Source organism: Henckelia pumila, chromosome 3 (assembly GCF_033568475.1).
Source record: "Henckelia pumila isolate YLH828 chromosome 3, ASM3356847v2, whole genome shotgun sequence".
NCBI lineage: Eukaryota > Viridiplantae > Streptophyta > Magnoliopsida > Lamiales > Gesneriaceae > Henckelia > Henckelia pumila.
In genome coordinates, this window is record NC_133122.1 from 85,570,941 (window position 1) to 85,588,194 (window position 17,254).

The window sequence follows — 17,254 nt, forward strand, 5'->3', positions numbered from 1 at the left end:
TCTATGCTACCGTGACTCTCGTCGTAATCTGCCATCTGTTACATAAGAACAGATAATTACTTAATCCGCTTTACGATATTCCCAGTGCAATGCGTCGCTCTGATACCAAATATGTAGTGACCCAACCCGGATTCACTACCTAATCAGAGTTATAGTAAAAGCGCATGCAATAAAAGTTTAAAGAGTAAAGAGCGGATAATTAAAATACAACAAATCCAATCGGCAGAATACAACCGACGCTATCACAAGTGTATAAGTACTATTATACAACCAAATCGAAGGTTCAGGGTAAATAAATCCCTACCCTCTACAACATCGCACTCTCCAAAGCTCAATCTTGCTGAGAGCCGCCTGGACCGTCCTGCCTCAAACCTGCCCCGCCACAAGGTACACAATACCCAAACACAGGGGCGTGAGCTAAAAAGCTCTATAAGAAGCAATGATATAAATACAAATATGCGCACACAGATGATTTAAAACTCAAGTAAAAACACTTGCTCATGGCGCCGGAAATATGTAGCACCGGCTAGAGAGCTACTCCGCGGGGTACTCGTATATTCCATATCAGGGCTGAGCCAACACCATCCTGACCCGAATCCAAAGCAGGATATAAGTCCCATATGGAAACTTTCATACCTGACTCGAGTCAAAAATGAGATCATCATTCCCTATGGAGACTGTCAATGACTCACATTTCTCCGGATGCAGTCACACGTAAAATCATGTATGTGCTAAGACGGTAAAACATGCTAAAACATGATAAAACATATAGCGCATACTCATGAAACATATAAGCAAATATATCATGTCGGCTATCTCGGTCAGTACTTACGTACCTCTAACACTGCTGGTCAAACCTAGCTCTGCTGGTCTAAACTCCAAGCCTACTAGTCCAGTCTACTAGCTACTACAATGCAAATACTCATGCATCAACAATTAAGCTCTAAAATCCTTAACTAAACTATTGCATACTCCTAAATATTTTTAGGATTCCAAAGCTATACCTGCGTCCATCGTTAGCCCTTTGCTGAAGATAGCCTCAAAACTAGGTCGTAGCTCCGCGACAATGTCTAGATCACCAAGCCACTTCCGGATTCCCCGTAAGATGCCTAGATCTCCCTAGATCTTAGTTAGAAGGCTTAGGAATCGAGAGAGAAGAGAGGAGATGAGCGAGTCACAAATGACCCTCGGCTCCTCTATTTAAAGACAACGTTCGGGCCGTCCGAACTTGGCTTCGGGCCCTCCGAACTGGTTCGAATCCTCCGATCATGATTTCGGATCGTCCAAACACGATCGGACCGTCCGAGCCTTACTTCGGGTCTTCCGAAGTCACATCAGTGATGTCATCCATGACGTCACCTTGCTGACGTAGTTGATGACGTAAGCCCTAACCCTGTTCGGATCCTCCGATCCCACCGACGGAGCCTCCGATCCTCTTAGGATCCTCCGAACTCCAGTTCGGAGCGTCCGAACCTCCCGAGCCATGCCCCCCATGTTCGAGTATCCTGGATCTGTTTCTGAAGGCCGTTATCCCAACAGAAACTTACTTAATCATGTTTTACTTAATCTAGACATGATCATGTGATTAACTACTCATTAATCACTTAATTAGAAATGCGGGTTACTACATGAACGCTTACTCTTCTTTCTCAAAATCTCTCTCAAACACTGCGATCTCCAAGCGAGGCTTCTTCGGCTTCTCAAGGCTAGATCGTTCCGCAGTCTAGGTTAATCCCAATCAGACGATCCAGGCAAGTTTTTACTGTTTTTAAACCCATTCAAGAATATATTTATTTTCAAGATAAAACCCTAGGTGTTTTATTTGATGATTTATGAATGTTTTCTTGAAAATTTCTATGAGTATGTTGCTTGATTGTGATACGTGAAGCATTCCTGAGGTGTTCGGTTCATGTTTATTGAGTTTTGAAAGTTTACGGGCTTAAAGCCATATGCTTGTTGATCAACAGAAAACTATGAATGGCTCGTTATGACGGTTACCACACTACTCATACTTCATCTCCCCAAATATTTTTATGATATGGCTATATTAAAGTTATGTTTATTGCATGAGAGTTTAAGTTAATGTTTTCCTTTTAAAGTTAGAAAATCCTTTTCTGCATGCACTTGCTGAGTCTTTCGACTCACTATACTTGAATGGTGCAGGTAATGATGATGTGGATGCTTTTATTGATGATTATGTGGGCATACATGAAGAAGAGGCAGGGGTCGATCCAACGGGCAATGCATGAGTGTGAATGCTTTAGAATGAAAGATGTTTTAAACCATTTTATTTGATGAGAGGCAAACAAGTTTTAATTTTTTTTTAGTTGATGGCCATGTTTTGGCAAATATTTTTAGATGCTATTTTATTTTGTACACATTTTATACGCTATTTTAATAAATAAGATGATGCTTCCGCAAAGTTTTTATTTTTACCAAATTTTTAAGTAAGTATGTTTGAGTAACGTTTCGATTGAGAAATTGGGACGTTACATTTGTGCTTCTGTCTTGCATTCAAACCATCACTCTTTTGAGTCATCATTCATAATCTTTTGCTATTTAATTAAAGATGAGCCTCCATACAAACTGTCTTTGTACATTGGTGTGTCATTTTTGAATTTAAAATTTAATTCCTTCCATTAGCTTTCCATTATCTGAAATTTATGGAAAGTAATTAACTGTTTCTCCCCACTCTCTCCTCCAAAACCGAGATGTTTCTTCAATCTCATTTATTTATCAAATGGTTTCCTTACCCATCTGTCTTTCTCTTCAACCGTTCTGGAACTACATTAATGGTTGGGGTAAATATATGTGGCTATCATGAAACACGAATGATTGACTCATTATTGTTATTTTCTCCATTGTCCATCTTCCTTACCGGATCGATCTTTCCCTGTATAAACATCCTTTGTTCCTCGAGGTGCATACAAATTGTCAATGTTTTCTATTTATTCATTTTTTTGAATGTATCTTAATTTTTCTGTCCATTTTTTAAAATCTGCTTAATTCGCTATCTGCTAATTGTTTTTACTGTGAAAATCGCTTTTTTTTCACCAGGTATGTGTTTGAACTAATCAAATAAAAGTGGTCGAATTCAAACCAGTACTCAAACACATCGTTGATACAGATAGAAGGAGTGAACACGTAAGAGGAGGTGACATGGTACCAAGGGAAGCGGATGGCGTACATTTACAAAGCCAAGGTTAAGAAGAATGGTTCTCACTACCGGTGCATTTGGGGCAAGGTCACACGTCCTCACGGCAACAGCGGGGTTGTTCGCGCTAAATTCAAGTCTAATATTCCACCAAAATCTATGGGTTCTAGAGTCAGGGTGTTCATGTATCCAAGCAATATATGAGTGATTCTAGCTCTAGTATAGTTTGGGGAGAGAGCACAAGAAGAGGCCCAGTCGTGAAGATGATAAATCTATTTTTTTACTTGCTGTTTCGAGTTTGGAAATTTTGTTATGCGACTTAATTTTATTACCTTTTTTCGGTTTCTGACGATTTAATAGAACATTTGTTGAATGTCAACAACTTTACTTAAAAAACAAGTGTTTTTCTCTTAAAAAATAATATTGGGTTAAACAAATAATTTATTAGTTTGTTTTTTCCTGTGATTTCGCAGGGGCAACCCTTTTTACAGATGCGGAGGAAGGACTGAGCTACGTGGCCACACATTGAGCAACTTGAAGGTGAGTTCTTTTATTATAAGTGTTGTGACCAGTAATAAAATTTGTTTGGACTAATTTAGTTTCAATATCTTGAACGTGTCTTCAACCTAATGAAACCAAATGATATGGCGTATGCATCGTACTAATTTGTCCATTTAATTATTGATCTATGTCTCTCATATATGGATGTACTTCCTTTTCTTCTTCACATTAAAACCAAAATTTCTATACAAATATTCGCACATCTCTTTCAATTTTTCAATTGCAGCCAGAACTCAAAACCTTGAAATAGACGTGGATGCCGAAGAAATGGACGATATTTTGGAAAGCACGATTAACTATTTTCATACTGTTGAAGCATATTATATTTATGGACATAAAATTCATTCTTTACAATATCAATATTAAGGTACAACTATTATCTAGCTAGCGTGTTCACTCCTTCTATCTGTATTAACTATTGTAAATAATGAATTTTATAACTATTATAATCTTACTACCTTTTTTCTTTCAAATGGAGCAGGAAGATTGATATAAGAAGATACATGAAAGGAAATACAATATTAAGGTACAACTATTATTTAGCAACAATAATATATGTTTGTATGACGTACTTAAACAGCTTAATTGAAATATCTTTTGTGCTAATTGGAAAAAATTAACAGATTTAAATATCGATTAATAAAATTATATACAACAATTTTGGTATATACAGTCACGAATATATACATATTCTAGAAATTAAATGCTAAATCCATATAAAATTTCATATCATACGTCCACACATCAAAAAATCAAGTGGTCGTGAAAGAATTTGAAGTTTAAATATTGATATATAGGAATATCATTGAAATTTATCTAATAAATTGATTATTTCATGGAACATATATATATATAATATTGATATATAGGAATATCTTTGAAATTTATCTAAAACAAATTGATTATTTCGTGGAACACACACACACACATATATATATATATTCAACATTTTTTTGTTCAATCTTTTTCTAAAAGGTACATGCTCATGTATATACATGTGTTTTAAATATTTAGTTATCTTATTTGATTGCATTAAATTAAATATATTTTGAGAGCATGTGTTCAGTTATACACGAATGTTTTTGCCACATTTTTCGTTACACATGCGACGCGTGGGCAACGGTTGCTAGTATATTCTGATGAATCTAGACCTCCGATGATGCCAGCTTGATATCTATTACCCCTATAAATATACCAGTTTGAATTGTGAACTTACCAATATGTCCTTATCATTTTAAGTATTTTCTCTAATAATTTATGGACTTCATGGTCTTTCCCACCTCCTCCACTATAGCTTGTCAGACCATTAATTCATTGGAATTTATTTGGTCTCTTTTTTTGTTTTATCTCTTTGTATTCTCCTCTTCCCAAACTCTCAAATAAGATAAGAACAACAAACATTTGACTGTCCATTGCAATTCCTTCGGTACGCTTGCTCCATATCCATCGTCTTGAATTTCAGGGACACGTCCAACCTCGCTGCCATGAGTTATTTTTTTAGACATGGACATTATACCCCAGTAGCATTGCAACACTTCATGTCTAAAAGGGGTCGTTTCATCTAAGTTGGTGCTTCTGTTCTGCATTCAAATAAAAAACCGGTTCTGATTTCTGATACAAAAGGCACAATCATTCGATGAGGTATGTTCAAACCACCACTCTTTTGAGTCATCATTTGGTACGTAAGTGACACAAAATTAATTTTCCACTTTTGACCCTTATATTGAACGTGGTGCAACCTTAAATTTATGTCCCACGGACCACAACCACTCCAACTCTTCAAAACTGCTCCAATCACGTTCGTCTCCTCTATTTCATTATGCGAGCAGTTAGTTAATCTCATCACTCATGTATGCATTTCCCATCATTTCTCCACTTCTAGGTTTTTCTGTCATCAGGTTCAAATGCTTTGCCGTGTAGACTGCGATTTCACACCATAAAGCTCCCATCTTTCCGATTTCCCAAGTCATCGACGCGTTAAAGCAAACCCATAAAGAAATTAGTCAAAGTACGCTTTTTTTTTCCTCCACGAAGCCCTCACTTAAGATCAATCGATTTTTTGAACTGTTGATTCTGGGGTACTCTTTCGAATTTTGGTTTTGTAGATGAAAGATTTGATTTTTTTTTCATCGTCAATTCTAAGGTACCCAAAGCATTTATTTGATTAATTTTAGTTATTTTAGTTACATTTCTCCTGTTCCCTTCGGGTTATACTGCTTTGAGAGAAATTTATGTACTTTCTTTCATGCTAATTTGCTATTACCATTAAATTAACATCAAACTGTTCGATAAAATGTGTGAAAGAGAAATTTTTTTTTTTACTCTAACAGGTAGAGTTTTTGTTTCTCATAATAACTATTCTCATGAGCCATGCCCCATGGCATTCTGCAGCACACTCAAGTTCCATTCTGAAGAGATAAACGTGATTATTTAACTACTCTCATGAGTTTTATTATTTAACTTTTGGATATTATATACAAATACTATTTATATCCAAGTAGTTCGTGAGTTTTTTTTTCAGATTTCATTCAGTGCGCTTTTAAATGTAGTTTATGGTCCAATTTGTTGCAAAAACTTTTATACCAGAATATAGGAATAAAAAATTTCAAGTCTATATAGATTTCGAGCCGAAAATTAATTAATTTTGAATATTAAGAGATAAGAGTAAACATGTTACATATCTATTTTTTTAAGAGTTGCATATCTATTATTTGTAGTGTTTGGTTACACTTAATTCTTACGACATTGACTTTGATTCTACTTTCTGCATGGATTGGGTTTCAATCAAAGATAAATTTCTTACTTCCTGCTCTTTTTTTCTTTTCTGAAACTGAATTCCTAGGTTAAATCACAACTTCACCCCATATATAACCTACTACCTAACTAGCATCTTCAATTAACTTAATCAAAATATTTATGCTTGCGTATTTCTCCATATAGGATGGCTTAAAGAGGAGAGGCTTTAAGAAGACCAATCTCCTAAACGAATGAGATGCTTTAAGGAGACCAATGTCTATTAAACTGGTAAACTCGCAGTGTCATATTTCACATACTATTTGTTGCATTCTGAACTTTATTTTTGAATTTAGTAGGTGATCGTATCACAATTATTTTTCATTGCAAACTCGGTAAACATATTTTTTCAATTTTAAATTTTCACTCCCTTGGTTTGTACACATTATTTTTTTTAATTTCACAATTACAAAATTGCTTATGCTTCACTACTGTTCAAAATCTCCTTGCTGCACAATATTACATGAGTTTGTTTGTTTGTTTTTTTTATATATATAGAAAATTCAAATCAAACTACATGAGTTTTTTTTTCTCCCAATTTCTTTCGATGTGTTTTCAAATGCAACTCAATACAATTTTTTGCAAGAAGATGAACTTATGAAATGGTGGAAGTTAAAAGATATTTATGAAATATTTGAAAGAAACTTCACCATCAGAGCCACCGAAAGAAACTTCACCATCAGAGCCATCAAAATTTATGTCGTTCAATTTATTGTGTTATTGTTCTCTTCTCCTATTTATTCATGGATTTCGCTCAATGGGAATCCGTGTTGTTTGATTTCATTTGCTGGAAATTAGAGTTATTTCGTTAATTATTGGATATTTTGATGAAAAATTTTACTGTAAAGGACTGTTATTTGCCTTAATATAGCACTTGCTGTGGCAATTCTTCGAAGCATCATTTCAAAAACAATATACAAAAAGCTGTTTTGCTTCTGTTCACACATTCAATTTAGTTTCTATTCAGTATTTTAAATTTGATAACATGTTAATGTAAACAAAGGCAAATTAATAAAATGAAGGTTAAGCTTAAACGACTCAGCTTTGCTTCAACTTTAATTCATTGTGATACGTTATTTTCTTATATTTATTTATGCTTTAAAATGTTCTAATTAACTCAATTGTTACCACTAGGAGAACTACTATTTACATCTGCGGACTACATAAAAAAATCCGATAGACCTTATTATAGAAAATTTTCTTACTCCATGATAAAATATTATGCCTACATGTTCAATGATTAAAAGATGTGTTGCACAGCTTGCTTTCATATAAAAAAAAAAACTTGCTGCCATGCTGCTTTGTTTTGTTCAATTCTAGGACATTACTTTCGGAAAGCATGACGATTGGCGTACAACCTTTCCCTTCTTACAATAAGTTAGGTTAAGGTGAATGTTCTTTTCCTTAAATTAATTTCTTTTATAAATAATATTTTCTTGAATTACTTTCATTCCTATTGATCACCGTTTTAAACAAACGCCAATGAAAAATACCGGTTTGTTCTTATCTGTTACAGTTTTCTTTAGTAAATAATGTTGTTCAATGTATTTGTAAAACCTGATGAGTCTATGTTATTTCGACTCATCCATTCTACTATTGAGATATTTAAAGTGCATGGGAAGATTTTCAGTATTTACTTACATAGTCTTCCTTCCATGTCCTTTTTGTTTGTTTTATGTGGTTTTATCAATGTCAATTTATCTTTGTTCTCATAAGAAGCCGAGTCTGAATGAATGAAAATATTCCGCTAGAAAAAGTGATTTTCTCCCACCCCTGAAGATGCAAGGCCTGTTTTAAACATGAACTAAAATATTTCAATTTCAATTATTTATTTGGGTTGCTTATGTTACACATTATATTGGCTCTTGGGTGATTTTGAGATTCTGATCCACTTTAGTTATTCTAAGGAATCTATCTAGAGGAATAAATTTGACATATATATGACTTGAGGAATCTAAGATGGAGAGGGAAGTCAATAGTTATTTTATCTGTTCCTGGTCTATACTTGCTTTGGCTTAGATGAATTAATTTTTATCACTTTTCATTTATATTTCTTTCAAATCCCAAAGATTCCGCGCTTAATATTGTCATTAAACTTTGTAGACTTTGATATATATGAGAAAATTTGCCTCTTTCATCTGGGATTTCAAGTATAATTCACCTTTTAGTATTTTAGTGGTTATTTTGTCATTTCATGGATCGATGTGCATATTGCATTCAAAAGCTTCCGACGGTTAAATGACCATATTATTTTCAGTAATGTTAGTTTTCTAAACCTTCTGTGACTAAGTTGAATGTTTTTGCTCAAGGCATGCTGTCATCTAGGAATTGATTGGAATTGATTTTAACAACCAATCACCCATGTGTCTTTACCAAGAAACGAGAAGCTCCAAAAATACATCAACATTCAACACCTATCTCTCAGGTCGGTGAATTCTATGGATATGTTATTACTCTTAACACAGGAAAGTCTCACGCAAAAGTTTTAGGCTCTGATCATCATAAGAAGAAAACAAGATTTTGTAACACACTTATTTAATATTCATGTACAAACGTCGCACACGCATCGCGTGTGCCTCGGTCGCTAGTATATTATGATGAATCTAGACCTATGATGATGCCAGCTTGATATCTATTAACCCTTTAAATATACCAGTTTGAATTGTGAACTTACCAATATGTCCTCATCATTTTAAGTATTTTCTCTAATAATTTCTGGACTTCATGGTCTTTCCCACCTCCTCCACTATAGCTTGGCAGACCATTAATTCATTGGCATTTATTTGGTCTCTTTCTTTGTTTTATCTCTGCGTATTCTCCTCTTCCCAAACTCTCAAATAATATAAGAACAACAAACATTTGACTGTCCATTGCAATTCCTTTGGTATGCTTGCTCCATATCCATCGTCTTGAATTCCAAGGACACATCCAACCTCGCTGCCATGATTTATTTTTTTAGACATGGACATTATACCCCAGTAGTATTGCAACACTTCATGTCTAAAAGGGGTTGTTTCATCTAAGTTGGTGCTTCTGTCCTGCATTCAAATAACAAACCTGTTCTAATTTTTGACAAACATGCACAATCATTCTATGGGGTGTTCTCAAGGCCATCACTCTTTTGAGTCATCATTCATAATATATTATGATGAATATAAACCTCTGATGATGCCATATTGGTATTTATTACCCCTATAAATATACCAATTTGAATTATGAACTTACCAATATGTCCTCGTCATTTTAAGTATTATCTCTAATGATTTTTGGACCTCATGGTCTTTCTCACTTTCTCCACTATAGCTTGGCTGACCATTAATTAATTGACATTTATTTGGTCTCTTTCTTTGTTTTATCTCTTCGTATTCTCCTCTTTCCAAACTCTCAAATAAGATAAGAACAACAAACATTTGACTTTCCATTGCAATTCCTTCGGTACGCTTGCTCCATATCCATCGTCTTGTATTCAAAGGACACATCCAACCTTGCTGCCATAAGTTATTTTTTTAGACATGGACATTATACCCTAGTAGCATTGCAAAACTTCATGTCTAAAAAGGGTCATTTCATCTAAGTTGGTGCTTCTGTCCTTCATTCAAAGAACAAACCGGTTCTGATTTCTGATACAACAGGGTGTGTTCAAACCATCAATTTTTTGAGTCATCATTCATAATATATTCTGATGAATCTAGACCTCCGATGATGCAAGCTTGGTATCTATTACCCCTATAAATATACCAGTTTGAATTCTGAACTTACCAATGTGTCCTCATCATTTTAAGTATTTTCCCTAATATTGTCTGGACATCATGGTCTTTCCCACCTCCTACACTGTAGCGTGGCAGACCATTAATTCATTGGAATTTATTTGGTCTCTTTTTTTGTTTTATCTCTTCGAATTCTCCTCTTCCCAAATTCTCAAATAAGATAAGAACAACAAACATTTGATTGTCCATTGCAATTCCTTCGATATGCTTGCTCCATATCCATCGTCTTGAATTTCAGGGACACGTCCAACCTCGCTGCCATGAGTTATTTTTTAAAAATGGACATTATACCCCAGTAGAATTGCAACACTTCATGTCTATAAGGGGTCGTTTCATCTAAATTGGTACTTCTGTCCTGCATTCAAATAACAAATCGGTTCTGATTTCCGATACAACAGGCACAATCATTCGATGGGGGTGTGTTTAAACCATCACTCTTTTGAGTCATCATTCATAATATATTTTGATGAATCTAGACCTCCGATGATGCCAGCTTGGTATCTATTACGACTATAAATATACAAGTTTGAATAGTGAATTTACCAATATGTCCTCATCATTTTAAGTATTTTCTCTATTAATTTCTAGAATTCATGGTCTTTCCCACCTCCTCCACTATAGAATGGCAGACTATTAATTCATTGGCATTTATTTGGTCTCTTTTTTTGTTTTATCTCTTCGTATTCTCCTCTTTCCAAACTCTCAAATAAGATAAGAACAACAAAAATTTGACTGTCCATTGTAATTCCTTCGGTACGCTTGCTCCATATTCATCGTCTTGAATTCCAGGGACACGTCCAACCTCGTTGCCATGAGTTATTTTTTCAAGCATGGACATTATACCCCAGTAGCATTGCAACACTTCATGTCTAAAAGGGGTCGTGTCATCTAAGTTGGTGCTTCTGTCCAGCATTGAAATTACAAATCGGTTCTGATTCCTGATACAACAAGCACAATCATTCGATGGGGTGTGTTCAAACCATCACTCTTTTGATTCATCATTCATATTATTTTCTTATGAATCTAGACCTCCGATGATGCGAGCTTGGTATCTATTACTCCTTAAAATATACCAGTTTGAATTGTGAACTTACCAATATGCCCTCATCTTTTTAAGTATTTTCTCTAATAATTTCTGAACTTCATGTCTTTCCTACCTCCTCCACTGCAACTTGGCACAACATTAATTCATTGGCATTTATTTGGTTTCTTTATTTGTTTTATCTCTTCGTATTCTCCTCTTCCCAAATTCTCAAATAAGATAATAACAACAAACATTTGACTGTCCATTGTAATTCCTTCGGTACGCTCGGTCCATATTCATCATCTTGAATTCCAGGGACACGTCCAACCTCGCTGCCATGAGTTATTTTTTTAGACATGAACATTATACCCCAGTAGCATTGCAACACTTCATGTATAAAAGGGGTCGTTTCATCTAAGTTGGTGCTTCTGTCCTTCATTCAAATAACAAACCGGTTCTGATTTCTGATACAACAAGCACAATAATTCGATGGGGTGTGTTCAAACCATCACTTTTTTGATTCATCATTCATAATATATTCTGATGAATCTAGACCTCCGATGATGCCATCTTGGTATCTATTACCCCTATAAATAAACCAGATTGAATTGGTAACTTACCAATATGCCCTCATCATTTTAAATATTTTCTCTAATAATTTATGAACTTCATGGTCTTTCCCACCTCCTCCACTATAACTTGGCAGACCATTAATTTATTAGCATTTATATGGTCTCTTTATTTGTTTTATCTCTTCGTATTCTCCTCTTCCCAAACTCTCAAATAAGATAAGAACAACAAACATTTGACTGTCCATTAAAATTCCTTCGGTACGCTTGCTCCATATCCATCGTCTTGAATTCCAGGGACACGTCCAACCTCGCTGCCATGAGTTATTTTTTTAGACAAGGACATTATATCCCAGTCGCAGTGCAACACTTTATGTCTAAAAGGGGTCGTTTCATCTAAGTTGGTGCTGTTGTCCTGCATTCAAATAACAAACCGGTTTTGATTTCTGATACAACAGGCACAATCATTCCATGGGTGTCTTCAAACCATCACTCTTTTGAGTCATTATTCATACTATATTCAGATGAATTTAGACCTCCGATGATGCAAGCTTGGTATCTATTACCCCTTAAAATGTACGAATTTGAATTGTGAACTTACCAATATGTCCTCATCATTTTAAGTATTTTCTCTAATAATTTCTGGAATTCATGTTCTTTCCTACCTCATTCAATATAGCTTGGCAGACCATTAATTCATTGGCATTTATTTGGTCCCTTTCTTTATTTTATCTCTTCGTATTCTCCTATTCCCAAACTATCAAATAAAATAAGAACAAGAAACATTTGACAGTCCATTGCAATTCCTTCGGTACGCTTGCTCCATATCCATCGTCTTGAATTCCAGGGACACGTCCAACCTCGCCGCCATGAGTTATTTTTTTATACATGGACATTATACCCCAGTAGCATTGCAACACTTCATGTCTAAAAGGGGTCTTTTCATCTAAGTAGGTGCTTCTGTCCTGCATTCAAATAACAAACCGGTTCTGATTTCTAATACAAAAGACACAATCTTTCGATGGGGTGTGTTCAAACCATCACTCTTTTGAGTCATCATTCATAATATATTTTGATGAATCTAGACCTCCGATGATGCCAGCTTGGTATATATTACCCCTATAAATATACTAGTTTGAATTGTGAACTTACCAATATGTCCTCATCTTTTTAAGTATTTTCTCTAATAATTTCTGGACTTCATGGTCTTTCCCACCTCCTCTACTATAGCTTGGCAGACCATTAATTCATTGACATTTATTTGGTCTCTTTCTTTGTTTTATCTCTTCGTATTCTCCTCTTCCCAAACTCTCAAATAAGATAAGAACAACAAACATTTGACTGTCCATTGTAATTCCTTTGGTACGCTTTCTCCATATTCATCATCTTGAATTACAGGGACACGTCCAACCTCACTGCCATGAGTTATTTTTTTAGACATGGAAATTATACCCCAGTAGCATTGCAACACTTCATGTCTAAAAGGGGTCGTTTCATCTAAGTTGGTGCTTCTGTTCTACATTCAAATAACAAACCGGTTCTGATTTCTGATACAACAAGCACAATCATTCGATGGGGTGTGTTCAAACCATCACTCTTTTGAGTCATAATTCATAATATATTCTGATGAATCTAGACCTACGATGATGCCCTTGGTATCTATTACCCCTATAAATATACCAGTTTGAATTGTGAACTAACCAATAGCTCTCATCATTTTAAGTATTTTCTCTAAAAATTTCTGAACTTCATGGTCTTTCCCACCTCCTCCACCATAACTTGGCCGACCATTAATTCATTGGCATTTATTTGGTCTCTTTATTTGTTTTATCTCTTCGTATTCTCCTCTTCCCAAACTCTCAAATAAGATAAGAACAACAAACATTTGACTGTCCATTGTAATTCCTTCGGTACGCTTGCTCCATATCAATCGTCTTGAATTCCCGGGACATGTCCAACCTCGCTGCCATGAGTTATTTTTTTAGACATGGACATTATACCCCAGTAGCATTGCAACACTTCATGTCTAAAAGGGGTCGTTTCATCTAAGTTGGTGCTTCTGTCCTGCATTCAAATAACAAATCGGTTTCTGATTTCTGATACAACAAGCACAATCATTCGATGGGGTGTGTTCAAACCATCACTTTTTTTATTCATCATTGATAAGTGCAATTTATGCACTTAATTTATATATGATTTGACTTGGATTTTGTGATTTATCGAGTGGATAGTATGTGTATTTGTTGTTGCTTTTGTGACTTGCAAGGATTGGGAGAAAAGTAGCAAGAATAAACGGAAGGATGAATTATGGAGCAAAAACTTCAGAAAATTACTGGATCTTATTGAGACATCCAAATTCGATCTCTACCGTTCATAATAAATTTTAAGATGTTTTGAAGTTGCTGTAAAAATTTCAGCTCAATCCGACGGTTAGTTTGTAGTTATGATTTTTTGAAAATTGTCGCGCGTTGTAGAATTCGACATTTGAGAGCAGGGCGCGCCTGCACCTCCTGGACATGAAAAAGGGAAGTCAAATTCGAGGCTTAGGTGCGCCCTCGCCATTATACTACGCACCCGCGCCGTCCGAAAGTCAGATTTTGTAATTTTTCGGGAAGGAAATTTTGAGACTTTTTCGGGCTTTATTCGGCGGGCTTCGAGGACATATAAAAGGGACTTCAAAGACACAATCAAAGGGGAGAGCCGCCTAACAACACAACACAAATTGAGAGAGCTTGATTGTGACAATTGGAGAAGAAAAATCTGTGCATCAACGTGAATAATTTGAAGAACAAAGGAGAATATCGTCGACCGGACACGGCGTCGAATATTCGGATTTTTTTTCTTCCTTTCGAATTTGTTATCATTGAATTGATGTCTAGACTTTTGAATATGACTGGTGTTTATCTATTTTTGATCATGAACTAAATTTTCATAGTCTAGGGGTTTGATGTAGCCTGGTTGAGACGGTTTTACGAATTGTAAATTTTATTGAATTGAATTTTCGTAAATTAATTATTTTTCTAGCTTTGATTGTTTTTTCAATTACTTGATCATTAATTGAATTATTATACTTATTTGAAACCATTGCTCCGGAGAGGGAATTTTGAATAGGATCATTAGAAATTACACCGTTAATTGTTTATATACCTCAGGAGAGTGTATAACGTTAACGGAGCTTTAGGAAGAACATCGTTTTACACATATCACTAAGACTAGATTTTTAATAGGGATATTGGAATTGAATCTTAGTTGATACACATTATTTATTGCTCTGGAGAGGTAAATAATATAGTTAAGTGTTCTTGGCTATTAATTGAATGAAATTCATGAAAATAATTTAATTAGGAGTAGTTGTTGTCGAAACCAGGTGAAATCAAAACCTCTAGACCATTTTTCTCTCATTGATATTTTTCGGAAGTTGTGCGCGAGTTTTTCTAAAATTTCTGAATTTTATTTTAAGTTGAAATCAAAACTCTTTATTTGATTTTCTAGATAAAGTTTAGACTATTCTAATTACGAGCACTAAATATTTTTTATTTTACTCTCTGTGGGAACGATACTTGATTTATCACTATATTAAAACTTGACACTCGTAAGCTTGCGAGTATTTTTAACAAGAAGTTTTTGGCGCCGTTGCCAGGGAGTAATTTTTGATTTTGTTTAGTCTTGTTACCAATTAGTCTAGATTTTGATTTAGATTTTTATTTATTTTATTTTAAGTTACTAATTGATTTCTTCTTATTTTTAATTATAGTCTATGCGACGATCTCAAAGTGCGAATTCTTTACTTTTTGATCCGGAGATCGAGCGCACTGCACGTGCTTTAAGAAGAGCTAGAAGAGAAGAAATTGAGAGAATGGCTGAAGAAGAAGCACAACAACCTCCCCTGGTGCCAATCAGAGATCACTTCAGGCTGACGATCCAGGCTCACTATTCTGGAATCGCTCGAGGAACCATCAATGCCAACAATTTTGATCTAAAGCTGGCCTTGATCAAGATGGTTCAATAGAACCAATTTAATGGGAGCGCCACTGCTGATCCTCACCTACACCTACGCACCTTTCTGGAGATAACCGATACGGTAAAAATTAATGGTGTGTTTGAGGATATTATACGCTTACGCTTGTTTCCATTTTCTCTCAGGGATCAAGCAAGGAGTTGGTTGCAGTCACTGCCGCTAGGAAGCATCACTACTTGGGAGGGGATGGCAGAAAAATTTCTTGCTAAATATTTTCCACCTGCCAAGTCCATCCAGTTGAAGATAGAGATCAGCACCTTCCGGCAGATGGACACTGAACATCTATACGAGGCATGGGAAAGGTACAAAGAATTACTTAGACATTGTCCTAACCACAATTTTGCAAATTGGGAGCAGATCGAGTGGTTTTACAACGGACTGAATGCGCCTACGAGGATGAATGTGGATTCTACGACTGGAGGTACTATATTTGCAAAGGACCATGTACAGGCCTATGATATGTTGGAGCAGATGACGATCAACAGTTTTCATTGGCCATCTGAGCGTACGGGAGTCAAGAAGCCAGTTGGAGTGTATGCAGTGGATCCTCTAACATCGATCACCACTCAATTATCTGCACTGACTACACAGGTAGCTTCTTTGAATAAGATTAATGTTGCAGATTCAACTGGAGTTGAAGGATCACATACCCCAGAGCAAGTTAATTATATTAATCCTAATGGCTACCGAGGTTATGGAGCTTACAGAGGTAATCATGTTCCTAATACTTTTCACCCTAATTTACGGAATAATGAAAATTTTTCATATTCTAACAATACTAATAAGGGTGATGGTAAGTTGTCTTTGGAGGATGTGGTTAGTACCCTTGTGCAGGAATCAGGTAAGAGGATAGCGAGAACTAAGTCTCGCCTTGACATCTTGGAGACACATGTGGTAAATATGGGTTCCATGATGAAGTCTATGGAGACTAGCATTGGGTAGTTGGCAAACGCAGTGAAAGATAATAATCGCGGTCAATTCCCCAGCAATACTAAGGTAAATCTCATTGAACAGTGTAAGTCCATAGAGATGAGGAGTGGAAAAGAAGTTGAAGTCCAGGAACATGCAGCTGATGTAGATAAAGAGAAGGAAGTCAAAGAGAAGAAGCCTGAACTTGAAGAAAAACCGATGTACAAGCCTCCACTCCCTTACCCGCAGAGGTTCAAGAAGAAAGCTTTAGATGAGAACTTCTCCAAATTCTTGGAGATTTTCAAGAAAATTCATATCAACATCCCCTTTGCTGATGCTTTGGAGCAAATTCCGAACTACGCAAAATTCATCAAAGAGGCGATGTCCAAGAAAAGGAGACTTCAAGAGAATGAGGTGGTGAGCTTAACTGAAGAATGTAGTGTTGTGCTCCAAAAGAAG

At 35.6% G+C, this 17,254-nt stretch overlaps 1 protein-coding gene across 4 annotated transcripts; it reads left to right on the forward strand.

Moving 5' to 3' along the window:
* The first annotated feature begins 5,518 nt into the window (after positions 1-5,518).
* On the forward strand, positions 5,519-16,828 carry LOC140893214 (uncharacterized). Of its 4 annotated transcripts, XM_073302281.1 has the most exons (6): positions 5,519-5,723; positions 5,821-5,858; positions 6,656-6,739; positions 7,829-7,896; positions 8,818-8,933; positions 15,623-16,828. In XM_073302281.1, the coding sequence occupies exon 6, from the start codon at positions 16,073-16,075 to the stop codon at positions 16,826-16,828; it is 756 nt and encodes a 251-aa protein (XP_073158382.1). In that variant the 5' UTR covers positions 5,519-5,723; positions 5,821-5,858; positions 6,656-6,739; positions 7,829-7,896; positions 8,818-8,933; positions 15,623-16,072. The 4 variants fall into 4 exon arrangements, with proteins under 4 accessions (XP_073158382.1, XP_073158380.1, XP_073158383.1 ...); XM_073302279.1 differs by having other exon boundaries at positions 5,519-5,858; XM_073302282.1 differs by lacking the exon at positions 5,821-5,858.
* Positions 16,829-17,254: the final 426 nt, after the last annotated feature.